This window comes from Amblyraja radiata, chromosome 25 (genome assembly GCF_010909765.2).
Source record: "Amblyraja radiata isolate CabotCenter1 chromosome 25, sAmbRad1.1.pri, whole genome shotgun sequence".
Lineage (NCBI taxonomy): Eukaryota > Metazoa > Chordata > Chondrichthyes > Rajiformes > Rajidae > Amblyraja > Amblyraja radiata.
This window is the reverse complement of record NC_045980.1, coordinates 5,836,940-5,864,112: the sequence shown is the minus strand read 5'-3', so window position 1 is coordinate 5,864,112 and position 27,173 is coordinate 5,836,940. Positions and strand designations below refer to the sequence as shown.

At 46.8% G+C, this 27,173-nt stretch overlaps 1 protein-coding gene and 1 long non-coding RNA gene across 2 annotated transcripts in view; one reads left to right on the top strand and one right to left on the bottom strand.

The window, feature by feature from the left end:
- Nucleotides 1-6,382, bottom strand: part of LOC116987247 — a 28,265-nt gene extending 21,883 nt beyond the window's left edge. Inside the window, exon 1 of the long non-coding RNA XR_004415674.1 lies at nucleotides 6,101-6,382. This is a non-coding gene — a long non-coding RNA (uncharacterized LOC116987247). The remainder of the gene's footprint in view (nucleotides 1-6,100) is intronic.
- Nucleotides 5,501-27,173, top strand: part of fbxw8 (F-box and WD repeat domain containing 8) — a 182,592-nt gene continuing 160,919 nt past the window's right edge. Inside the window, exon 1 of the mRNA XM_033043117.1 lies at nucleotides 5,501-6,014. Coding sequence (XP_032899008.1) covers nucleotides 5,610-6,014 — 405 coding nt within the window. The 5' untranslated portion in view covers nucleotides 5,501-5,609. The remainder of the gene's footprint in view (nucleotides 6,015-27,173) is intronic.

Sequence of the window (27,173 nt, the reverse complement as noted above, 5' to 3'; positions counted from 1 at the left end):
CCTCCCCTAATTCTACTATGCTGTCCATCTTATACATGTGGAGTTAAAGGGCCATCCTTTTGCGTGCTCCAGTGAATGAATTAATGATGGTTTGGAGCTTGTTTTCATACTGCAGCTTCATTACTGAGGTTGGGAAGACCTTGGTTGTGAAGTGTAATCATCAGAAGATTAGCTCATTCCTATGGAAAGTTTCTTGAAAGTATAGTATAGCATTGCAGTTGGAAAAGGGGTTGGGGGACTTGGTCAGCATACTGGGCAAGCCATGCTCAACTCTCGACTGCCAAAGCAGACATTCTGTGATAGAAATAAATTACCAGGCAAACTGAAGAAAAGATGCAAGGATGTCATAAGGTCATACATCATGCACATAGCCCCTTCAGCTCAACTTGTCCATGCTGACCAAGATGCCGCAAGCTAGTTCCATTTGCACACGTTTCATCGCCAACAGACCACAATCAGCGAGGCTCGGAGACAAATCATCTTCTATGATAATCCTCAACACTGGTGCTCCACAAAGATGCGTTCTCAGCCCCATTCTTTACTCCTTATACACCCACAACTGTGCAGCCAAGTACAAATTCAACTCAATTTACAAATTTGCGGGCAACACCATCATAGCGAGCTGGATATCAAATAATAATGAGTACAGGATGGAGATTGAGAACCTCGTAACCTGGTGTCAAGACAACACCCTTTCTCTCAATGTCAGCAAGACAAAGGACATAGTGATCAACTTCAGGAGGTGAAGCATACCCTTAATGGCACTGAGGTACAATTGCATGAAAGCTTCAAATTCCTTAATTATCATCAGCAACCTGTCCTGGACTGGCCATATTGAAGTAATGGCCAAAAGAATCCTCTACTTATTTAGAAGGCTGAAGATGTTTGGCATGTCCCCAACAACTCTCACCAACATGATGCGCTGTAGAAAGCATTTTATCAGGATGCATCACAGCATGGTTTGGGAACTCCACCATCCACAAGAAATTACAGAAAATTGGCACAGCTTAGACCATCTCGCAAACCAACCTCCCCTCCATTGACTCCATCTAAACTTCACGCTGCCTCAGCAAGGCCACCAGCATAATCAAGGATGAGTCTCACTCTGGACACACCTTCATCTCCATCAACTAGGATGCGGTCCTGAGAAACCATTTACTTCATTGGACACCCTTGGGGCGGAAGATTGCAACCTTCACGTGGTTTGCCCTGTTTCGATGAATGCAATCAACCCGGTGTGCACAATCAAACAAGATCAAATAGAACAAGTTGTCCTACAACTTTAGGCTGTGCACGCCATACGCAAGAAGAAGAAGATTGGACACCCTCAAACTATTTTCAATTGCATTTTACTGGACTTCATGTTGCACTAAACGTTATTCCCTTTATCCTGTAGTTGTGGAAGACTTGATTGTAATCATGTATAGTTTTCCTACTGCCTGGTCAGCACGCATCAACATTCCATCATTTTTAAATAATAAATTATTTACTTAGGAAAATGTCAGCAAAAATAAGATGGGGTTCATATCGCATGTTTCAATACATCAAACCTAAATTAAGATTGCACTAAAAAGCAATTACTATTATAAAAATCACAAATTCACGAAAAAGTTTTTTTAGCTCAATAATTGAGGGAACTATCAGTCCATAGTGTTTAATTTGCAAACATGGTTAGTTTATAGTTGGAAATGAGTTTATTTCTCCTGTTACTTAATATTTTTTAGAACGGAAAGGAATGAACACAGCCATATTGCATTTAGTGAAAAAGGTTTTTTATCATGATAAATATAAGAAAGTGATGCCATTTCACAAGCCTTACAAACATTTTTCAAATATCAGCTCTCCTCCCTGCATGATGAACAGGATCCACTGATAATGAATAACTGGTTGTAGATTTGTATGGCGAGTTTAATACAGAAAAGATATATTGAGACTATGGCAAATTAGAGCAGAAAATGTTTCAATGCTATTGATTGATGAAAGTAGAGTTTACCAGAATGCAGAAAAACCTAGTCAAGATCTTTAAATTTAGTTTTAATTTGTTTGCAAATAAAAATACAAAAATAGCTTCAATTTCATGATTCAGATTTGGAACGAAGAATGGAAAAATCTAAATTTTCATAAAATAAAAGTGCGTTGGCAGTCACAGTTAAAGTTAATTTTATTGTGTTCTGCCTTTTACAAATGTATCAAGAAGATTCTAGTTACTGAAAGCTACAGCAGGGCTGCCAACACTGGGTCAGAGTTGGGAGTGAGAAATTGCGAGAGACCAAGCCCGAGGGAGCATAGCGACGGGGGGGGGGGGGGGAGGTGGGAGGGGGGGAGGTGGGAGGGGGGGGGGGGGGGGGGAGTTGGGAGGGGGGCCTCCCCCTCCAAGTGGAATTGTGCAATATGGTGCATACTGCAGCGAGTCTTTTAACTTACACTTGAATACAATATATATGCTTTAAATTGGATTGGAGCGTTTTTGAAAGGGGGGAGGCTGTGCGATCACTGATCACTGACCTTGGGGGTACCCGGTGAGGGAGTGGAGCAACCGAGTGGGGAGAGGGTGTGGAAGAAGGGGGTCCCCCCTCCAAGGGTAGGAGCTTTTTGAAATTTGATGTATTAAAATCATGTTTTAGTGCCCTGTAGAAGTATGATTTCAAAGTTTTTTGTATGAAGTATTTTTAAGAGGTAACTTTTTAAGGGGTAACTTTATCCACACAAAGGGTGATGGGTGTATGGAACAAGCTGCCAGAGGAGGCAGTTGAGGCAGGGACCATCCCAACATTTAAGAAAAAGTTAGACTGATACATGGATAGGACAGGTTTGGAGGTATGGACCAAAAGCAGGTAACATAGCTGGGACATGTTGGCGGGTGTGGGCAAGTTGCGCCCAAGGACCTGTTTTCACACTGTATCACTCTATGACTACATTATACCTCCACCATGCATGAATGCTTCAAAATCAAGTAATCGAGTTTTATTGCCATATACTCAAGCATAGAAACATAGAAAATAGGTGCAGGAATAGGCCATCGGCCCTTCGAGCCAGCACTGCCATTCAATATGATCATGGCTATTCATCTAAAATCAGTACCTCTTTCCTGTTTTTCCCCATATCCCTTGATGTTGTTAGCCCCAAGAAAAAAATGTAACTCTCTCTTGAAAACATCCAGTGAGTTGGCCTGCACTGCCTTCTGTGGCAGAGAATTCCACAGATTCACAACTCTCTGCATGAAGAAAGTTTGTCCTCCATCTCAGTCCTAACTGCCCCCCCCCCCCTTTATTCTTAAACTGTGACCCATGGTTCTGAACGCCCCCAACATCGGGAACATTTTTCCTGCAGTTACAGTAAGTGAAAATCTAGCAGGCAAGCAGGATGCTTTCTCCAACCACCCCCATTTGAAGTCCACTATCTTCCACCGTTTCTACCCAGTGCTTGGTACTTACTTCCAGCAGCCACTGGTTGTCCTCCAGGATGCACTCTCTCTCCTCTCAACCCCCCTTTATCTCTCCCCTCCATCTCTCTTTCCCCTCTCTCTCTCTCTCTGCCTCTCCTATCACCCCTCTCTCCCCTGTCTCCCTCACTCTCTCCCCTTCCCTCTCTCTTCTCTTCTCTCTCCCCTCTCTCTCCCCCCTCTTTCTCTCCTCTCTTCCCCTCTCTCTCTCTTCCCCCTCTCTCCGTCCCACCTCACTCTCCCCCTCTCTCCTCTCCCCCTCCTCTCTCTCCCCTCTAACTCTCTCTCCCCTCTCTTTCTTCTTTCTCTCCCCTCTTCTCTCCCTCCCCCTCTCTCTCCCCCTCGCTTCCCCCTCTCTCCCCCTTGCTTCCCCCTCTCTCTCCCCCGTCCTCTCTCTCTCTTTCTCCCTCCCTCTCTATCTCCCCCTCTCTCCCTCTCCACACTCTCCCATCTCTCTCTCCCTCTCTCCTCTCACTCTTGCCCCCCCTCTTTCTCATCTCTCTTTCCTCCTCTCTCTCTCTCCTCTTTCCCCCCCATCTCTCGCTCTTTCCCTCTCTCCCCTCTCTCTTTTACCACCCCTCTCTCTTCCCCCTCTCTCCCATTCTCTCCTAACCTCTCCACCCTCTCTCTCTCTTCCCTCTCTCTCTTCCCCCCCCTCTCCCACCTCACTCTCCCCCCTCTCTCCCCTACCTCTTTCCCCCTCTCCCTCTTCTCTCTCTCCATTCACTCCCCCCCCCCCATCTGTCTCTCCGCCCTGTCTCCTTCCCCCCTCTCTCTCTCCACCTCCCTTTGAGAGTCTGTCCCTTCGGCACAGAGACTCTCGCGGCAGCGGCGGTTCCGACGCCTCCGACGGCCCGGGACACTCGCACTGTCCGGAGTGCTCCACGGCCGAAGCTGCAGCGAGCGACTCGCTAGCCGCGCAAATACCCGTTAGCCCCGCAAACTCACCAGTCCCGGCTCCCCGCATCTGTATCCGCACGCTGCTTCCATCCCTCCCTCAGCCCCGGCTCTCCAACACCCGCGGACCATGCAGTTTATCCGAGTTTTGACATTTTTGTTGATCACAGAATTTCTCACCACAGAGCGTGAGAAATTTCTAATCAGTGTGAGGGCGTGAGAGTTTGCTTGAGGGCGTGAGTCTCACGCTCAAAGCGTGAGAGTTGGCAGCCCTGCTACAGGATCCCAGGAATGAGTAGGTTAATCTATGTTGAGTATTTGTCGGCACTGAGCCTGCACTCACTGGAGTATAGAAGAATGAGGAGGGACCTAATTGAAACATACAGAACAGTGAAAGGCTTGGATAGAGTGGATATGGAGAGGATGTTTCCAATTGTCTAGGCCTCAAAATTAAAGGACATTTTTTTAGGAAGGAGATGAGGATACATTTCTTTAGTCAGAGGGTGGTGAATCTGTGGAATTCTTTGCCACAGAAGGACGATATTTTGATATTTTTAAGGCAGAGATAGATAGATTCTTGATTAGTACAGGTGTCAGTGGTTATGGAGAGAAGGCAGGAGAATGGGGATAGGAGGAAGAGATAGATCAGCCATGATGGCGGAGTAGACTTGATGGGCCGAATGGCCTAATTCTATTCCTATCACATGACCCTTATGAGAGGGAGGGTGGGAGGTATTATTTGAACAGCGAATTAAATGTTCATGCCTTTGGTTTGTAAGCTACTTGTGCCTATATCTTGTATGGGACAAGATCCAGGAATAAAAATACAAAAAGTGCAAATATTTGAAATCAGAAATAAAAACAGAAAATACTTAAAGCACTTAGCATGTGTGGAGAGAAAGAACGTTAACGTTTCAGGTCGGTGACTGCAACATAACTTTACATCTGGTGAAGAGCATCTATCGTTTGTGGGTAGACAAAAATGCTGAGAAACTTAGCGGGTGAGGCAGCATCTATGGAGCGAAGGAATAGGTGACGTTTCGGGTCGAGACCCTTCTTCAGACTAATTTTTACCACCGTTTGTGGGATCAGTGCACAATATGCCAGCTACATGCATTCGACGGAACTAAATATGAATGCACAGAGTTCTGCACGGTGCATTTTACAGATGGACCGCAAACGGAGAAGAAATGTGCAGCGAGAGAAAGTCTCCGGGTAGCGGGCTGGTTCAATCTGAGAGTCTGCAATCTGAAGTCTGCGGATATGGACTATGGGCGATAAAGATTTGCAAGAGTTTCGGCAGCAGTGGGAGGAGGAGATCTCTGGCCGCGACTGCTCCAACAGAGGAAAGGGCTCAAGTTGGGAGGAGAGGAGCAGCAAAAGGCGGCGGCGCCAGGAGGGCCCGGGCCCCGGTTGCCATGGAGACGGGGAGAGCCTGGGCCCCGGGGAGAGCCCGGGATCGGAGTCTGATCCGCCGCCGGCCAACTACTTGCGCCTGGCGGTGAGTTTGTTGGAGGGCCGGACCAGCCCGCTGAGGGACCGCATCCAGAGCGCAGGCCGCCGCAGAGGGGCGGCAAAGCCGGGAGAAGGTGGCTGGAGCCCCGCAGGCCGCATCGCACAGGGCCCGGGCGGCGGCCAGAGGGAGAGTCTGCTCGACCAGTTGATCAGTGACCTGGTAATCTTTCTTCTCCTCCTGCTTTCATCGCCACTGGCCTTCAACGGCTAATTGTCAGCATAAGATAATCGAATCGGTTAATTTACCTTCAGTTGGCACTTTATGTACAACTCGAGGTTATTACTGGAAATTGGTGTTGTGTTCACTTGTGCACTTGCATTGTCTTACTCTCCATTACTATGAGAAGTACTCACAACGCTGCGTGTGTGCTGTCAGATGCGTGTGATTAGCGATCAAGGAGGCCGGGGAAACCAAAGGCAGATGCGGAATTCCCTGGGGAGAAGCTCAGTGCTCGATATTGCTGCAACGCGGTTATTTGTGGTTGTGCTGCACCATGAGTCAAACTGTTTGATCACTGATTAGTTAAGGTCAGAGGCGCAGCTGACAGTCGTGATACAACAATTTCAGAAGCTGCAATTTTCGAATCACTGTAAGTGGTGCTCTCTTCTAAATGCTACTTACTAGCGGAAAATTATGTTTAGAAACTGAGCTGTATGTGGGAGTGAAAGTCATTAGGAACTAACCACCAAGCGATCCCAAGGGTACTGTTACTGCCTCTTCATTACATGTGCGAAAACTCTGCTGCAAGTCATAAAACTAATTGAAGATTATTATTTGCGAGAAGTATTGGGGTTAGAAAGGGTACCACGATTCACAAAAGTTGTTATTTCCGGGTTGCGTTTGTTTGTTTAAAGACATCAAAATAAAAGTTCTCAAAACATGGAATTACAGTCATGGCAACTGATTGCTCTGAAGTAGTTTAAGTAATTGGGAGTGCAGAGTTTATTTCAATAATTAAAATATATTAAGATGTTATCGATGCTTGTAAGACAGGGAAGATGAGAAGAAGCTTAATTCAATTGGATCATTTCATTTGTGGTTAAATATTTCATAAATTAGTTGATTTCTCAGGAGATTGATGGCAACACAATCACGGAAATATTATCACAAATTTTTGTTTTGCGAAGTTTGTATGAATTTCATATTATTTTCCAATAATTACTGGTGGAACTGTTGACTGCATTTTAATTTATAAATGCACTATAACATTTTTAGAACTTCAGAATGTTGATAGAATTGTGGTGGCATTGATTCCTGATAAGGTGGCAGAACATAATTTCATCAATTTGTGATCTTAATATTTAGTATTTTCAAGTGTATAATTATATAATCAAGCTTTTACAAATAACAGTTGTACGGCTTAAATGCAATATTTGATTGTTTCCCAGACCATTCTAAAGCAATTTTAGGGGATTTAGTTTGAGATTCATTTTATTATACTGTTCTTATTGAACTATGGCAGTAACCGTAACGCATAAAAGTTGCAGATAATGTATATCAGTTTTTAAAAAATGTTGTAAATGCTCAGCAGGTTGCGCAGGATATGTGGAGAGAGAAACAGATTTGATGTTTTTGGTAGGTGGTCTGTCAGCAGAACTTAGAAAAGTTAGATAACCAATATGTTTTAGGATGGAGAGAAGGTAGCAGGGTGGTAAAAGGAAGGCGCTCAAGAGAGACTGTGCTCTGCAAAGAGTGATGGTGCTGACTGAGATGATGAAAGTTTGTCAGTCACAGTTGATTTGTATGGTGGAGGTGTGAAGAGAGGTAGATGAATGAGGACAGTGGAAAAACAAAACAAAACACAGAAAATGTAGACACAAGGAACTGTAAAAGTTAGTTTACAATAATAGACACATCGTGCTGGAGTAACTCGGCCTTCTTCAGACTGAATCTGAAGTAAAGGCGAATTTTGAGATGTGTAATTCTAGAATAATGAAAAGCAGTCTGGCCTTGAGTCATGATTCTGTGTTTAACATTCTTTTCATTAAAACTGCTCCATAATCCACTTGCATGCCTTATTGTGTTCAAAGATTTGTTGCATTGATTCTTTGCCTCGTATTTACTGCCAGAAATGCAGTAGGCGGGGACGGAGCTTGTATTGATTTATTCAGATTAGTGTTTTTTTTTTAATTAAAATTTTGACTATGTAATTTTAGACAAAAGAAGTGGCACATGTTGCTTACAAGACTGGAACTGATTCCAAAGTGCTCTTTGTTTTTCTTCTTGTGTCATTGTTTCAGTTTATTGTAGATTAATTGATAGAGATTGGTTGTGACTATCATTTGTCAGGATGGTAGCATAGAAACTCTACAGATTGTTCCATGGTTGTGCCTGTATGCAGTAAGTGGGCAGGACCTACCTAGTGAATGCCAGGGCTCTGGGGAGTGTTGTAGAGCAGAGGAAACTATGAGTGCAGGTGCATAGTTCCTTGAAGGTGGAATCGCAGGTAGATCAGATGGTCAAAAAGGATTTTGGCACATTGGCCTTCATCAGCCAGAGTATTGAGTATAGAAGTTGGGAGGTCATGTTGCTGTTGTATAAGATGTTGGTGAGGCCGCATTTAGACAATTGTGTTCAGTTCTGGGCACCATGTTATAGGAAAGATGTTGTCAAGCTGGGAAGGGTACAGAGAAATGTTATGAGAATGTTGCCAGGATTAGAGGATGTGAGCTATAGGGAAAGGTTGAATAGGCTGGAACTCTATTCCTTGGAGCGCAGGAGGATGAGGGGTGATCTTATGTGTATAAGATCATGAGAGGAATAGATCGGGTAGATAGATGCACAGAGCCTCTTGTCCAGAATAGGTGAATCAAGGAGCAGAGGACATAGGTTTAAGGTGAAGGGGAAATGATTTAATAGGAATCTGAGGGGTAACTTTTTCACACAAGTTGCCAGAGGAGGTAGTTCAGGCAGGGACTATCTCAACATTTAAGTAACAGTTAGACAGGTACATGGATAGGACAGGTTTGGAAGGATATGGACCAAATGTGGGAAGCTGGGACTAGTGTAGCTGGGACATGTTGGCTGGTGTGGGCAAGTTGGGCCGAAGAGCCTTTTTCCACAGTGTATAGGGCCTGTCCCACTTGGCGATTTTTTTCGGCGGCTGCCGGCGTCATTGAATGACGTACCAGGTCGCCGAAAAGCCATCAAGGTGTACGACAAGCTATGACGCAGTTGACATCAAGCTGTGACAATTTACGTAATCCGTCACAATTTTTCGGGACCTGGGACAACCACAACAGCGACAACATATAACAACCTACGACCGCATAGACGTCAAACAACAACAACCGAGGTCAACCTATGTCCACCCACGACATGATACGGCAAGATACGACAAGCTACGACACTGTCTGCTACATCTGAAGACAACAGGACAAGTAACGTTATTTTGATCCATTTCTTGATGCAGGCACTGTCACCGGTTGACGTATGATGACGCAGGTTGTCGCAAAAGGAATTCGCCGAGGTCATGACCTTGTGACATCGTACGTCACCTGGCATCAACCTGGCGACAACCTACGACAGCACCTACGACAGGAGACGGCAGACAACATCAGGCAACGTCAAGCCCATTGTCGCCGCAAGGTTTTGAACATTTCAAAATCCAGCGGCGATAAGAAAAAAGTGACGACACTTGCGGAGATAGCTCACGACAACACAGGCGTCAGCCCGCGTCACGCCACGACCATGAGGCGATAACCTATTTGTCGGCTGTCGCCGAAAAAAGTCGCCAAGTGGAACAGGGGCTTATCACTCTATGACTCTATGTTTAAGTGGGTGCTTGAGCCCCAGTTACTTACAATGCATTTCCAAGGCTTGGCTGAGTGACCAAATATTACATTCTTAATGTGAAAATGTGAGTAATGATGAGGATACGAAGAAGATTCAATAGATTATTAAAAAACCAAGTGAGTGGGTAATAACTTGACAGATTGAGTACCGTGGGAAAATATGAGTAATCCACTTCGATAAGTATAGACACAGGGCATTCACCTCCAATGATACAGTGGCCTACATGAAGACCAAATACGACCTTGGTAAGGCCATCAAAAAGGCCAAAAGGGACCTGCTCCAAACTGGAGGACGAGACAGATGTTCGGCAGCTGTGGCAGGGCCTGAATGCAATCACCTCCTACAAGGCGAAACCAGGAGGCAGCTCGAATGTCAGTGTAACATCACTCCCTGACGAGCTCAATGCGTTTTACGCATGCTTTGACAGGAAGAATACTGATGTGCCTTCCCGATCCCCCATTCGCTGTGATGGCATTTCAGTCTCAGTCACAGATGCCGATGTCAGGAAATCCTTCTGAGGGGTGAACCCCCGAAAAGCACCTGGTCCTGATGGTATACCCGGTCGTGTTCTAAAAACCTGTGCGGACCAACTGGCGGAAGTTTTAACGGACATTTTCAACCTCTCACTTCTGAGGTCTGAGGTCCCCACATGCTTTAAAAGGGCATCAATTATACCGGTGCCCAAGAAGAGTAAGGTGACGTGCCTCAATGACTACCGACCAGTGGCACTAACGCCGGTGGTGATGAAGTGCTTTGAGAGGTTGATCATGGAGCAAATCAACTCCTACCTCGACAAAAACCTGGACCCACTGCAGTTCGCGTACCGCCACAACAGATCAACAGTGGATTCGATCTCGCTGGCCCTCCACTCCGCACTGGACCACTTGGACAACAAAAACTCACATGTCAGGCTGTTATTCATTGATTACAGCTCGGCATTTAACACAATCATCCCCTCCAAACTGGTTACCAAACTCGCAGAACTGGGTCTCTGCTCATCCCTCTGCAACTGGATCCTCGACTTCCTCATCCACAGACCACAGTCTGTTCGTATTGGTGGAAATGTGTCAGCCTCGATAACAATCAGCACAGGAGCACCTCAAGGCTGCGTGCTCAGCCCCCTGCTGTACTCACTCTATACCCAAGACTGCGTAGCGAACCACAGTGCGAACTCCATCATCAAGTTCGCTGACGACACCACTATTGTGGGGCGTATCACTGATGGGGATGAGTCAGAATATAGAAGAGAGATCGAGCAACTGTCCATATGGTGCCAGCGCAATAACCTGGCCCTCAACACCAGCAAAACCAAGAAACTGATTGTGGACTTTGGAAGGGGTAGGAGGGGGACCCACAGCCCCATTTATATCAACGGGTCGATGGTTGAAAGGGTCAAGAGCTTCAAATTCCTGGGTGTGCACATCTCTGAAGATCTTTCCTGGTCCGAGAACACTAACGCAATTATCAAAAAAGCTCATCAGCGCCTCTACTTCCTGAGAAGATTACGGAGAGTCGGATTGTCAAGGAAGACTCTCTCTAACTTCTACAGGTGCACAGTCGAGAGCATACTGACCGGTTGCATCGTGGCTTGGTTCGGCAATTTGAGCGCCCTGGAGAGGAAAAGACTACAAAAAGTAGTAAACACTGCCCAGTCCATCATCGGCTCTGACCTTCCTTCCATCGAGGGGATTTATCGCAGTCGCTGCCTCAAAAAGGCTGGCAGTATCATCAAAGGCCCACACCATCCTGGCCACACACTCATCTCCCTGCTACCTTCAGGTAGAAGGTACAGGAGCCTGAAGACTGCACCAACCAGGTTCAGGAATAGCTACTTCCCCACAGCCATCAGGCTATTAAATCTGGTTCGGACAAAACCCTGATTATTAATAGCCACTTTCTGTTATTTGCACTTTACCAGTTTATTTATTCATGTGTGTATATATTTATATCATGGTATATGGACACATTTATCTGTTTTGTAGTAAATGCCTACTATTTTCTGTGTGCTTAAGCAAAGCAAGAATTTCATTGTCCTATACAGGGACACATGACAATAAACTCACTTGAACTTGAACTTGAACAAAGAGAAATGCTGATTTTTTTGGGTAAATATTGATAATTGAGATGACAAAATATTGATATTCAATGGAACCAGAATGTGCTTGAACATGGCAGTGTAAGCTGGCGTGCAGGCAGTTCGGAAGCAAAGTGGAATGTTAGGTTCTATTGTAAGGAAATCCAAGTACATCATTGGCAGCTCTCAGTCTCGAAAGACCGTGCTTCTGCGGCACGGTGAGGTCTCCTGGGTCTTTGCACACGTTGCCAACGTCTGATATGGCTGACCAGCCCAATTCCCGAGTGACAATCTTTGCTGCAATGGGAACAGATAAAGCAGCCCGTTGGGGTTGTAGAAGCCCGTTTCTTGCCGCTGGCCCTCCTCTCTGCAGCACGCAAGTTCCTGCCCACACCCGCCCTCCTAAACCCCTACCTGAACAATCTCACGCCATGTGCAGCGATCCTCTGCCTTAGCGTCCCAGTTGTCTGTGTTGATGCCACAAGCCTTCATTTCCCGCTTGCAGGCATCTTTGAAGCGGAGGACAGGCCGTCAGTTGCAAGCTGGCCATACAAGATGTCCTTTGGCATGTGGCCATCCTCCATTCGTCGAACATGGCCAAGCGAACAGAGGCGTCGCTGACTCAGCAGAGAGTACATGTTGGGGATTCCAGCATGCTCCAGGATGTTGCTGTAGGGGATGCGGTCCTATCAAGAGATACTGAAAATCCGTTTCAGGCATCGCACATATGAAAGGTGTTTACACAGCGCTCCTGGTGCATGTATGCAGACCATGTCTTGCTGCTGTACAGGAGGGTGCTCAGGACGCATGCCTGGTACACACATATTTTGGTGTTTTCAGCAAGGAGCTTGTTCTTCCACACCCTCTTAGCAAGCCTGGCCATGGTGGCTGCCGCTTTCCCGACTCGTCTGGTGATTTCTGTGGACAGAGACAGGTTGGTGGAGATTGTAGATCCGAGGTAAGTGAAATCCTCAACCACTTCCAGTGTGTGGCAATAGATTTTAATGCAAGGTGCGTGGCTAGCGCCCTGCATTCTGATGTTGGTCATTTTCAGGCTGATTGATAGTCCGAACTCTCTGCAGGCATCTGCAAATTTATCAATGAGCATCTGCAGACCCTCCTCTGTGTTGGATACAAGTGCTGCACCATCGGCGAAGAGCATTTCTCTGATGAGGACCTCCTTCACTGTTTTAGCATGCAGGCGAGCCAGGTTGAAGAGCTTTCCCCTGGATCTGGTGTGTAGATAGACACCATCCAGGGATGACTCGAAAGCGCAGGTCAGCAGCAGGGAGAAGAATTTCCCCAAGAGGGTCAATGCCAATACACAGCCTTGCTTCACACCACTGATGATTGGGAAAGTGTTCAGATGACGATCCATCGTACACAACTGTACCTTTTATGTCCTTGTGAAAGGAGATGATCATGCTGCAGAGCTTAGGAGGGCAGCCAATTTTCTCAAGCAGTTAAAACAGTCCCTTTCTGCTCACCAGATCGAATGGTTTGGTGACGTCTATAAACAACAGGTAGAGTGGCTTCTGCTGTTCCCTGCATTTCTCCTGGAGCTGTCGCACTGAGAAGATCACCTCGATGGTGGACCTGCCTGCTCTAAAGCGACACTAGGATTCTGGGTACACACCGTCAGCCAGCACATGAAGCTTGTTGAGAACTAACGTACGAAAACCTTGCCCACAGTACGCAGCAGCGAGATTCCTCTGTAATTATGTGCGACTGATGTTTCTTGCAAATATAATTCAGAGTGGTGTTCCACCCATCTTGCCATCTGCTGGTTGAGGTCGACTATAGTCTCCCCTTTGGTGGATTTCAGAGGTGCTGTCATTCTCACTCTGGGGCCTCCTGCTCTCTTGATACTATGTACCTTTCATGCCCTGTATGTTCCCGCAGTCAGCAGAGCACTGGATCTTTGCACACAGTTTCAGCCAGTAGTCATTTGCGCACTTCCTGGCAGTACGCTGTGCAAAGCTCTGTGATGCGCTGAGAGCAGATAGGGTCTGCTCACATGGATTGCTCTTGTAAGAAAGACCAGTGCGCTTGACTTCGATGACTGGCAACATCTACTAGGACATAAACTGGCCCTAAACCAATCCTGGTTTGGTCATAGCCGTGCCAAAAGTGGAGATGGCAGCTTCATAGATGGTATCTGTAATGGAATGTCATCTTACAGAGGCATTCTGCTGTGGGAGATGGCGTAGGGACTCCACAAGGGTGCTCTCAAAATATTCATTATATTTGCTGTCAGCAGTGTTGGCAGTGTTAATGCAAGGGCGACCCTTAGGTTTAGCTCGGTGCAGCTTGCCAGCTGTAGTCGCACTTTGCTGCACACTAGAGCATGGTCAGTGTCACCGTCTGCACTGTGATAGCTCCTCACTGCTCGTACACTGCCCAACACCGATCGTCTTGTGATGAGGAAATCCAGTTGGTGCCAATGGTGGGATCTGGGGTGTTTTAATGACACTTTGTGGTGGTGCTTGCTTTAAAAGAAGGTGTTGGTAATACAGAGACCATGGTAAGAACACAGTTCCAACAGCCTCTGTCCATTTTCATTCATTCTTCCAGTGTCATGGTGACCGATGCATGACAGCCACGTCAGCTGGTCTGCCCCTACCCTAGCAATGAAATCTCTGAGGAGGAACAGGGGCTCAGTTGTTGGAATCACTGCAATCAGTTTGTTGAGCTCATCATAGAATTTGTCCTAGTTATATATCTTTACAAAAGTCAAGATATATAACTGTTACATTGATCCAAACCTGGGATGTTGTGCATGGTTTTAGCCTTCTTACCTACAAGAAGATATACTTGTGAGAGTGCAACAAAACTTCAGAAGGTTGATTCCATGGTGGTGGAACTACGATAGGAGGAGAGGTTAAGTAGGCTTTGCCTCTCTTCTCCGGAGCGTAGAAGAATCACCTTATTGAAAAATTCTTAAAAGCTAGATACAGGGAAAATACTGAGAAAATGTTTCACTGTCTTATGAGTTTAGAATTATGAGTCAATCTCAAAGTTGGTTGTAGACATTTAGGGCTGAAACAAGGAGATTTTTCTTCACTTGGATGATTGTGAGTTTTTAGACTTCTGTAGCAGGGAGAGGAAGGGAGGTTCAGCCATTGACTGCATTTAACACAGAGATTGAAAGATTTATGGATATTAAGGGAGTCATTGGATTTGGGGATAAGGCAAGAAAATGCAGCTTGTTGAAGGATAGAACTTGTTGACAGGCCAAGTGGCATAGTCATAGAGTCATACAGCATGGTTACTGGCTCTTCAGCCCAACTCGTCTATGCCGACCAAGATACTTATCTAAGCTACTCACATTTGGTCCTTATCCCTCTAGACATTTTCAATCCATGTACCTGTCAAAGTGTCTTTTAAATGCCATTATAGTACCTACCTCAACTACCTCCTCAAGCAGCTCATTCCATATACCTACCACCCTCCGAGTGAAAAGTTGCCCGTCAAGTTCCTATTAAATCTTGCCCCTCTCACCTTAAGCTTGTGTCCTGTGGTTATTGACCACCCTAGCCTGCGCAAAAGACTCTGTGTATTCACCCTATCTATTCCCCTTCTTCTTTCGTGTGGTGTGCACAGCCTAAAGTTGTTGGACAACTTGTTCTATTTGATCTTCCGTTTGTGCACGTCGAGTTGATTGCATTAGTCGAAACAGGGCGGACCACGTGAAGGTTGCAATCTTCCACCCCATCTATCCCCCTCATGATTTTATACACCCCTATAGGATCACCCCTCAGCCTCCTGTGTTCAAAGGATTAAAGTCCTAGATTGCCCAACCTTTCCCTGTAGTTCTGATGCTCAAGTTAGTAGCAATAGTGTCATAAATCTTCTCTGCACTCTTTCCAGCTTAATGACCAAAACTGGACTCAGCACTCCAAATGGTGCCTCACCAATGTCTTGTACAACTGTAACATTCCATCCCAACTTCTATACCCAACACCCTGACTGATGAAGCCTAATGTACCAGAAGCATCCTTGATCACCCTATCTATTATGATGCCACTTTCAGGGAACTATCTACATTCTTATTCATTCTTCTATATCATGCATTTCTTGTGTTGTAGTTCTATCTTCTTTGCTCCAGTATTTTCTACCATTATCTGATTCTGACATATTCTCCCTTTGACCCACCTCAGCACACTCACCTGCTTTTTATAAGAAATTCATTGGATGCAGATGGTAGTGTGTGACTGAAACAAAACTTGTGACCTTAATCACAAAGAGAAAAGAGCAGCAAGAACTCGGGAAAATCGGTGGTGGTCTGCATCATTACCCTGAGTTTGGGACGTTATAGTACAGTTGTTCAAGACCATCCAGGTTTGGAAATAGGCACAAAATGCTGGAGTAACTCAGCAGGACTGAAGGAATGGGTGACATTTCAGGTTGAGACCCTTCTTCAGACTGAGTCTGACGTCTGAAGAAGGTTCTCGACCCGAAACGTCACCCATTCCTTCAGCATTTTGTGCCTACGGTGTAAATCAGCATCTGCAGTTCTTTAACAGGTTTTTAAATATATTGCTGCCTCTTTTTTGCCACTGAGTCTAAATCCTAGCACTCTCTACACACCAACATTGTGGGAGTACCTCCACAGGAAGGAGTACAGTGGCTATGTGAATTTCTGCAAGGCCACATTCTTGTACCCTCCCTTCAATTTCCTTCCAATATCATGGAACATATTTCGCTCACATTTAACAATGCGTCCATTTCTTTTGCTTGCTTAAGTGTTCTGGCATCTTAGTTTTATTTCATTGAATTACACAGAAGCAATCAATCACTATTAATTTAAGAGATTACTTTACTAACTTATATTAAATGGAATCATGGCCTAAATTATTAGAAAGGGAGATTAAACATTGAGGTCAGTAATTAAGTACAAAACAAAAATTGCTTTTGATGCCAAAGATATAAAGCACTCTCATTGGGCCTCGAGCTATTTTCCACCTCCATGCAATGAATAATGTAGTAGTCAATACACAGTCAAAATATTGAGCTGCTGCAAACCATATTTTAAAACAAATTATTTTGCAAAGTAGCTTCCCCATCAGAAAATTGATTTATACATCTTGAACTTAGTAGTATTTGAATAAATATTTCATGGAGCATATTTAACACTGTTCAGAATAAGAAATGGAACAAAATAGAATCAACATCTTGCAGCGCTGGAGGAGCTGTGCCAGCCTTTGAAAAAACTGTCTAATTAGTCTCGCTGCCTTGGTTTCTCCCATGACACCTTCAAAAATCTATCCAATTCCCTTTTGACATTTGCTATTAAATCTGTTTCCACCACTCTTTCAATCAGTGCATCCTAAATCATCTTATTCCATTAAAAATTCTCTTTTCCCTTCTGTGTCTTTAGTCAATTATTTTGCCTTTGGTGACTGATGCTCATATCAGAAAATAGCTTCCCTTTATTTATTTCATTGTAATCGCTCATAGTTCAGAATGTTTGTGTTTGTTCCCTTATTTCCTATATGGAGATCAGTCCCAGTTCTACAGCTTCAATAATGCAGAAATCCCTCATTCCTGTTATAATTTAATAAATCTCCATTGTATCCTCTGTTAAGGCCCAACATCCATTCTAAAGAATGGCACTCAGAAATCTAACAGTCTAACCCATGATTTATAAGGTTTAGTATTACCTCCATGACTTTGTGCTCTATGTGTTGATGGTGGTGTTGGCAGGGTTGTGGGCAGTGGGGGTTGTGGGGGGGAGGGTGGTGTGTGGGCGAGGGGTGTTGGGGGGTTTGTGGGGGGGAGACATTCTTGGGTATGACCACTAGGTGAATTTGCTAACAATCAGACACATCTTCAGTTGTGTACCTCAACGTCACTGGGTGTTTCGGCCTTTTATCACAAGACACCCTCAGTCGAGGCAGGCCTACCGCAGGTTGATCAGACCTGGGTGAGGGTCTTATTGTTAGCCTCTAGATGGTCATGTGGCAGCCCAGACAGCATCTTTCCTCTTCAGCCACAGCCAGTGACTGCTCCGTTCGGCGGTATTGGCAAGTTTTTTGTGCCTGCTCCTTTGTGCCTGCCCTTTGACTCCTACTTCCCTCAGGAGCCTTGCGGTGGAATTGGCTACAAAGCCCCTGCACCCCACCTCCACTGGACACACCCTTACACTCCAACCTCTCTCCTCTGCTGCAAGGTTTGAATATTGGAGCTTTTTCCTTTCATAAGCCTCGTCCACAGCCTCCTCCTATGGGACCGTCAGCTCAATGATGAAAACACGCCGACAGGAGTTGGACCAGAGAACGAGGTCTGGCCGCAGGTTGGTAACTGCGATTTCAACTGGGAACGAAAGCCTCTGGCCTAGGTCAACACGCATTTCCCAGTCCCTGGCTGTGTTCAGTGGGCATGAGTTGAGAGGCGAGGGGTTAGTCCTCTGTTTCTCTCCTTCCCGGATGAAGGATGGTATTTGCGGGAATGTTATCTGGGCATTGATAGGCATGGCGTTGGTGGTAACTCTCTTGCACTCGAATTCAGCTGCCAAACACCTCAGCACCTGGTTGTGTTGCCAGGTGTATCTGCCTTGTGTTTGGCTGGTCTTATAACCGACCAGGATGTGCTTGAGGTTTGCTAGAACTGCACACAGGGGGCAGGCTGGTTCCTCTCCCAGCCAAAGATTTAGGTTTGTGGGAGAGGGAAGGACGTCATATGTATGTCAAGCACACGGTATTGGGGGTTCAGTATTGATGTGGATAGAGAAATGGCTGGCAGACAGGAAGAAAAGAGTAGGAGTAAACGGGTCCTTTTCAGAATGGCAGGCAGTGACTAGTGGGGTACCGCAAGGCTCAGTGCTGGGACCCCAGCTATTTACAATATATATTAATGATTTGGACGAGGGAATTGAATGCAACATCTCCAAGTTTGCGGATGACACGAAGCTGGGGGGCAGTGTGAGCTGTGAGGAGGATGCTAGGAGGATGCAAGGTGACTTGGATAGGCTGGGTGAGTGGGCAAATGCATGGCAGATGCAGTATAATGTGGATAAATGTGAGGTTATCCACTTTGGTGGCAAAAACTGGAAAGTAGACTATTATCTGAATGGTGGCCGATTAGGAAAAGGGGAGATGCAACGAGACCTGGATGTCATGGTACACCAGTCATTGAAAGCAGGCATGCAGGTGCAGCAGGCAGTGAAGAAAGCGAATGGTATGTTAGCATTCATAGCAAAAGGATTTGAGTATAGGAGCAGGGAGGTTCTACTGCAGTTGTACAGGGTCTTGGTGAGACCACACCTGGAATATTGCGTACAGTTTTGGTCTCCAAATCTGAGGAAAGACATTCTTGCCATAGAGGGAGTACAGAGAAGGTTCACCAGACTGATTCCTGGGATGTCAGGACTTTCATATGAAGAAAGAATGGATAGATTCGGCTTGTACTCGCTAGAATTTAGAAAATTGAGGGGGGATCTTATAGAAACTTACAAAATTCTTAAGGGGTTGGACAGGCTAGATGCAGGAAGATTGTTCCTGATGTTGGGAAAGTCCAGAACAAGGGGTCACAGTTTAAGCATAAGGGGGAAATCTTTTAGGACTGAGATGAGAACAACCTTTTTCACACAGAGAGTGGTGAATCTCTGGAATTCTCTGCCACAGAAGGTAGTTGAGGCCAGTTCATTGGCTATATTTAAGAGGGAGTTAGATGTGGCCCTTGTGGCTAAAGGGATCAGGGGGTATGGAGAGAAGGCAGGTACAGGATACTGAGTTGGATGATCAGCCATGATCATATTGAATGGCGGTGCAGGCTCGAAGGGCCGAATGGCCTACTCCTGCACCTATTTTCTATGTTTCTATGTGGCTCTGATAATGAAGCTCAACTTATTTGACTCCATGCTCCACAGCTCTCTCCATGTGATCTTCCTCCTCTCTACGCCATCCCACATCATCCAGCGACCTTGTTTAGCTTGGGATATGGCTTTGGCACACCTGGCTGCTTCTTCCTGGTGGCGCACCTCCTCCACCACCGGGTGCCGACGTTCAGCTGGAGTAGCCTTTTGCCAGGTAGGTTTCATTGCTCCCAGGCCAAAGCCCCCTCGGCCTTGTTGGACATGGCCCACTATGTCCCGGTGATGGAGGGCGGATTTTGCGTCCAGTACCACTGCTGCTGGAGTCCATTTCTTCCCTGTTGCTAGGGTTGGAGCGACACCTCTTATTATTGGGTCCCGGGATTCTGTTAGTGTCATGTCCAGCCTCACTTTGGCACATTTGTACTCCTCCACCAGGCTTGAGACTGGCAGTGAGAGGGCTCCATTCCCATAGAGCCCTATGCTGCTGAGGCATCTCGGTACCCAAGCCACTTCCTCGCTTGTGAGTTCACCAGTCTCTCCAGCTGGTTGACATGGGATAAAGTGACCTCGTAGATGGTAATTGGCCACATGAGTCGGGGCAGTAGACCGAATTGAAGGCAACAAAGCTTCAGCTTCCCTGGGAGAGCAGTGTTGTTGATTTGCTTGAGGCCACTGATTGTATCCTGCCTGAGTTGTTCCACCGGCTCTGCATCCTTGAGGTATGTGGTGTACCATCGCCCGAGGCTTTTGACAGGCTTCTCCAGGACAGTTGGTATTGTCTCGTTATTGATGCAGAACCTTTCATCAGTGAGCCGGCCGTTGACGATGGAAATACTGCAGGATTTGCCCATTTGATGTTTTCCTGGAGTTTATCCAGCATGCATTTGGTGCATGCTTTTGTTGTTGTTATTGTGGTCATGTCATCCATGTACGCCCTGATTGGAGGAAGACGCAGCCCACTCTTCAAACGTTCCCCTCCGACCACCCATCGTGATGCTCAAATGATGAGCACCATTGCCATGGTGAAAACCAGAGGAGAAATGGTACAGCTTGCCATTATGCCTACCTCAAGGTGCTGCAAGGCGGTGGTGTTGTCCTGTGTTGTGATGCAGAACTGGAGGTCCTGGAAGTAGGCTTTTACCAGCTTTGTGATGACCACTGGGACCTGAAAGAAATTAAAAGCTGCCCAAAGAGTCTCATGGGGCACCGAACCAAAGGCATTGGCAAGATCTAAGAAAACCACATGCAGATCTCTCTTTTCCTTCTTGGCAGTTTGTATCTGGTGCCAGATGACATTTGCATGCTCCAGACATCCTGAGAAACCACGTACCCCTGCTTTCTGCACTGACGTGTCAATGAAGTTATTGCTCTGCAAAAATGCTGAGAGTCTTTGGGCCACAACACCAAAGAAGATCTTTCCTTCCACGTTCAGAAGGCTGATCTGGCGGAATTGGCTAATGGTTGAGGAGTTCTTTTCTTTGGGAATTAAGATCCTTCCTGCCTTTCGGCATGCCTTAGGTATGATTACTTTCCCCCATGCCACTTTCATTAACTTCCAAAGGTATTTCAGGGCACCAAGGGTGTTCTTATTGAGCCTTTATGGAATGCCATTGGGCCCTGGGGCTGATGCTGTTCTTGCCCGTTTGACTGTGTTCTCCACCTTCCAAGTAGGAGACCTTATGTCCATCTGGTGCTCAGGTGGGTGGATAGGTGGCATGTCATCTGGAATGGTGACTGGGCTCATGCCTCCGGTTGTCAGAGTATGTCTTCCTCAGGTGCTCCTCCAATTCCCTTACAGATACTCTCAGGATCCCGCTCTTCTCCTTGACAAAGAGGCTTTTGACAAACTTATATGGATCTCTGTAGAAACTTGTCCTCGCCCGTTCTTTCTTCTTGTGTTGCTTTCTCAGGCATTCTGCTCTTCGCAGGATTGCCAGGTGCTGCTTTATTTCTGCCTGCAGTGCCTCGAGTCCTTTCCTTTCTGCCTCTGTGGCCTTCCCCCACTGTTTTCTCAGCTTTCTTTCACCAGTCTTTTGATCTCCTGCTGCCTCCTGGACTTGTACTGGATTGCTGGTTCCTTCTGTGTCCTCTGTTTCATGACCTTCACCCCAAATGGTTAATGTGAGGCCCCACACCAAGCTCTCTCAGGCACTTTTTCCTGCCCTGGTGGATCTTGAGACCCTTCTCTGATGTTATCTTTTCCCAGCCACAGATACAACTTTGTAGCTTATGTCCTGCCGGTACTGCTGCTCTGTCAATTGCTGTGCTACTTGTAATACTCATAGTCAATTCCGTTCCTAGGTCTGTTGCCGTGTGGTCTGTCGATGAGTTATCTTGCGCCCCCGCTCTCGCAGACGCAAGGGGCATTCTTCCTCTTGACTTTTTCGTAGCAATATATGGGTGAATCCAAAACGCTGATGAGCGATGGATCCTGCTGGCATGAGGAGCTAGCCCATGCCAGCCCAGGTCTATATGGGGATTATTATGTGCAATTTTGGTTGCCTCATTACAGAAGGATGTGGATGCTTTGGAGAAGGTACAGAGGTATATCAGAATGATGGTACACAAAAATGCTGGAGAAACTCAGCGTGTGCAGCAGCATCTATGGAGCGAAGGAAATAGGTAACGTTTCGGGCCAAAACCCTTCTTCAGACTGACAGGGGGTGGCGGGGAGAAGGATGTCAGAATGATGCCTGGTTTAGAGGGTTCAGCTACAAGGAGAAGTTGGATAAACTTGGACTGTTCTCTCTGGAGGTTGAGGGGAGACTTGATAGAAGTATGAATGAATGAATGAAAAAGTTTATTGGCCAAGTATTCACATTCAAGGAATTTGCCTTGGTGCTCTGCCCGCAAGTGACAACGACATGCAGTGACAGTTAGGAATGACACATAAAGCATTAAACAATAATAATAAAACATTATTGATTAAACATGTGAATTAAATAAAATACCAGAGCAAAAGGACGCAACAGATTTTTGGTTATTGAGTAGAGCTACTACTCGTGGAAAAAAGCTGTTTTAATGTCTAGCTGTGGCAGCTTTGACAGTCCGGAGTCGCCTTCCAGAGGGAAGTGATTCAAAGAGTTTGTGGCCAGGGTGAGAGGGGTCAGAGATGATCTTACCCACTCGCTTCCTGGCCCTTGCAGTGTACAGTTCATCAATGGAGGGAAGGTTGCAGCCAATAACCTTCTCAGCTGATCGGACGATTCGCTGCAGCCTCCGGGTGTCGTGCTTGGTGGCTGAGCCAAACCAGACCATGATGGAGAAGGTGAGGACAGACTCTACGATGGCCGTATAGAATTGGACCATCATTGCCTGTGACAGATTGTGCTTCCTCAGCTGCCGCAGGAAGTACATCCTCTGTTGTGCCTTTTTGACTGTGGTGTCGATGGTAGCCCCCCATTTAAAGTCCTTGGAGATGATGGTTCCCATGAACTTAAAAGACTCCACAGATGTGACTGTGGTGTTGTTGATGGTGAGTGGGGTGAGGGGAGGGGGAGCTCGCCAAAAGTCTACTATCAATTCCACTGTCTTAAGACCATTGAGCTCCAAGTTGTTGCGATTTTGTATAAAATAATGAGAGGCTTAGGTGGGGTAGACAGAACCTTTGAACCATTTTTTCCCAAGGTGGTAATGTGAAACACTAGATGGCATAGCTATATGGTTTGAGGGTGAAGGTTTAAAGGAGATGAACAGGAAACTTTTTTTTACACCAAGAGTGGTGGGGCCTGAGACGCATTGCCAAAGCGGGGTGATGGAAGCTGATATGATATTGGCTGTTAAGAAGCTTATGGATAGCACATGGAAGTGCAAGGTATAAAGGGGTATGGATCATGTACAGGCAGATGAGATTAGTTTAACTTGGCATTGTGTTCTGCACAAACATTGTGAGCCGAAGAGCCCATTCCTGTGCTGCACTCTTCTATGTTCTATGTATGTGCTATATTGTTTAACGTATACTTTTAAGCAAGCACTTGATAAGTTTGCAAATCACATCAGTGCTTCAAAACTGCACTTTTTTTTCCTTCAAAATTTTAAATTATTAAACCAACATTTCAAAGAGGAAAATTTAGAAAATTCTTCATAACTATTGTTTGGTGATGTACCAAGGACTGCAATAGTCACATATTATTAAGCTCTCGGGTAAATTCCCTACAGTTTAGGACCGTTAAAGCTATTACAAATAAAGTCATTACAAATTTCTAAATTTGTTTAAGTAAATTATGCACCTTTTACTGAATATGAATCAAATTACAACGGGGAATGTAAAAACTTCTCTGAGCATGTATTAAAAATTAATAGTCAGTGGTAGGTCCCTGTAGTCAGATATGGAAGAATTCATAATGGGGACAGGGAAATGACAGAGCAATTCAACAAATACTATGGAAGGCCATGGGTACGCCAGTCTTCCAGAAAGGTTAGGGAACCAAGGATCCAATGAAGGTGAGGAACTAAAGGAAATTAGTATTATTGAGAGAATAATGCTGGTGAAGTGAAAAAATGGAATGATGTTCAAACTCTTAGAGCCTCTTAAGTTGAATCTTGGAAGAGTAAAGGAGGTACGTATCGAAATACCAGATGCATTGATTATCATTTTCTGGAATAATATGCAAAGAATCAACAGATTGGAGGGCAGCATACTCATTCACTCTTTAACATGGGAGAGAGGAATAAAAGATGGTAGGTTACTGACCTGATGGCAAAGTGAATGAGAAACAAATGCATGTGGAAAATATTAATGGGGTCTTACCTTCCACTACCTGCAACCACCTGCAACCTCCGGCAACCACCTCGAACTAGCATCGCAACCGGCTTCGACTAAAAAATTACCGATTTTTAAAACGGCAACCTATTTTTAGTAGTGGCTGGTTTTGAATTTGTTTAAATAATCGCCGGAATATAGAAGAAGCGGAAACCACTTTCGACCATTCACTACTGACAAAAACCTGATAGAACCGCACGGAAACCTTGGGTGGGGCGCAAAGTCTCCAAAGGTTTCCGTTCAGGTTTCCTAAGTGGGACAGGGGCATTACTTTCTGCAGCGCAACAGAATATGTAAACAAAGTACATAACGGGAGAAAAATGTTCAGTGTGCTTCTATACACATGTACACATACTCAATAAATGAACAAATATAGTGCAATAGTAATAATAGTCTGTTGTAGTTCGGAGCTTGTCGTGTTTAATAGCCTGATGATTGTAGGGATGGCTCAGTCCTGCCTGGGCTGGTATATTTTGCTTGTGTTTGGCCAGAGAAGTACCACACTGAACAGTACGTAGATTCAAAATCTCTATCAAACGGGTTGTCATTGGCACATAACTAGGGATTGTGGATTATGTAGAGATGCAAAGAGGCTTCCACACAGCTTAAAATGAGCAAGTGGGAAAAATCTTAACAGAGGCATTATAACGTGGATTTTTCCCATTGTTAGGAAAAACAGAATGATGGTGCATTCTTTAAATAGCCTTTGATTGAGAAGTGTTGATATGAATAGAGACTTGTACATGAACCGCTGAAAGTAAATATGGTCGTTGCAGCGTACAGTTTAGAAGGGAAATGGTATAGTGCCTTTCATTATCAAGAAGAAATGGCTGGAGGGGCAAGTACATTTTGACATAATTGTGTTGCCCTGAGTGAAACTATATCTGGAAGATTATGCACAATCTTGGTCTTCCATGTAAGAAAGGATATTCTTGTCACTCAATGAGGGGAACTCATTGAAACTTCCAAAGCCTGTCAGGGCCAATCTGATTGGATGCAAGGAAGATATTTCTTCTGGTGTGGATGCCTAGTAGGAGTAATCACCGTTTTACTATTTATTCTTTTATTCTATTCGAAATAAATAATTTAAAAAATAAAATAAAAAATAACTATAAGGCCGAAGACATTTCAAACTGAAATGAGAAGAAATGTCTTAATTCAGGGTGATGAGGTGTGTTATTCATTGTCCAAGAGGGCTGTAAAGGCCAAGGCACTGAATCTATATACTTAAAACTCTGATCTTGGGTGTGTATTTATTTGTGTGTTTGTGTGTAATCACATCTTCGCGGAAAAAAAACGACGCGCTAACAGTAAATATTTTACATATTCCGGTAGAAGTTTTTCCCGTGGAGTCAGAACTTGCCTTATCTGAAAATGTCATGCTTTATTTCATGAGTTATTACTGAAAATGTTCAAAAATCTGACAAAATTTGAAATAAAAAGGACTGTCTTTCGCTGATACGTCACAATGGATCTGCATGCAGTCTTCCTCTCGCTGCGAGTAACGTCACCCCTTCTCCTCCCCTCCCGTTATTTAAAAGATGCAGAAAGAACGAGCGTCAGGCAGTGGATTGAAGCCGCCGGACTCGCAGTCCTTTGGTTCATGCCCGCTCCGCTCGCCGCCTCTCCCCCCCCTCTCTCCCCCCCCCCCCTCTCTCCCCCCCCCCCCCCCCTCTCTCCCCCCCCCCCCTCTCTCCCCCCCCCCCCTCTCTCCCCCCCCCCCTCTCTCCCCCCCCCTCTCTCTCCCCCCCCCCTCTCTCCCCCCCCCTCTCTCCCCCCCCTCTCTCCCCCCCCCCCTCTCTCCCCCCCCCCTCCTCTCCCCCCCCCCTCTCTCCCCCCCCCTCTCTCCCCCCCCCCTCTCTCTCCCCCCCCCCTCTCTCTCCCCCCCCCCCTCTCTCCCCCCCCCCCCCTCTCTCCCCCCCCCCCCCCCTCTCTCCCCCCCCCCCCCCCCTCTCCCCCCCCCCTCTCTCTCCCCCCCCCCCCTCTCTCCCCCCCCCCCCTCTCCCCCCCCCCCCCCTCTCTCCCCCCCCCCTCTCTCCCCCCCCCCCTCTCTCCCCCCCCCCTCTCTCCCCCCCCCCCCCTCTCTCCCCCCCCCCCTCCTCTCTCCCCCCCCCCCTCTCTCCCCCCCCCCCCCCCCCCCCTCTCTCCCCCCCCCCTCTCTCCCCCCCCCCTCCTCTCCCCCCCCTCTGCCCCCCCCCCCTCTCCCCCCCCCCCCCCTCTCCCCCCCCCCCCTCCTCTCCCCCCCCCGCCCCCCTCTCCCCCCCCCCCCCCCTCTCCCCCCCCCCCCCCTCTCCCCCCCCCCCCCCCCCCTCTCTCTCCCCCCCCCCTCTCTCTCCCGCCCCCCCCTCTCTCTCCCCCCCCCCTCTCTCTCCCCCCCCCCTCTCTCTCCCCCCCTCTCTCTCTCTCCCCCCCCCCTCTCTCTCCCCCCGCCCCCCCCCTCTCTCCTCAACCCTTCTCCTCTCCCCCCCGCCCCCTCTTCTCTCTCTCCCCCCCCCCTCTCGGTCTCCCCCGCCCCCCGTCTCTCTCCCCCCCTCTCTCTCTCTCCCCTCCCCGCTCCTCTTCCCCCCCCCCTCTCGCTCCAACCCACCCCTTCTCTCCTTCCCCCCCCCCCTATTCCCCCCCCCCCTCTCCTCCCCCCCCCCCCTCCTCTCTCCCTCCCCCCCCTCTCATCTCCTCTCCCCCCCCTCTCTCTCCCGCCCTCTCATCTCATCCCCCCTCTGCTTCTCTCCCCCCCTCTCTCGCTCCCCCCCTCTCCTCGTACCCCCATATCTCCCCCTCTGCTCTCCCCTCGCCTCTCTCTCTCTCCCCTCTCTCTCCGTCTTCTGCCCCTCTCTCCCTGTTTCTGCCCCCTCTCTCTACCCACCCTCCCTC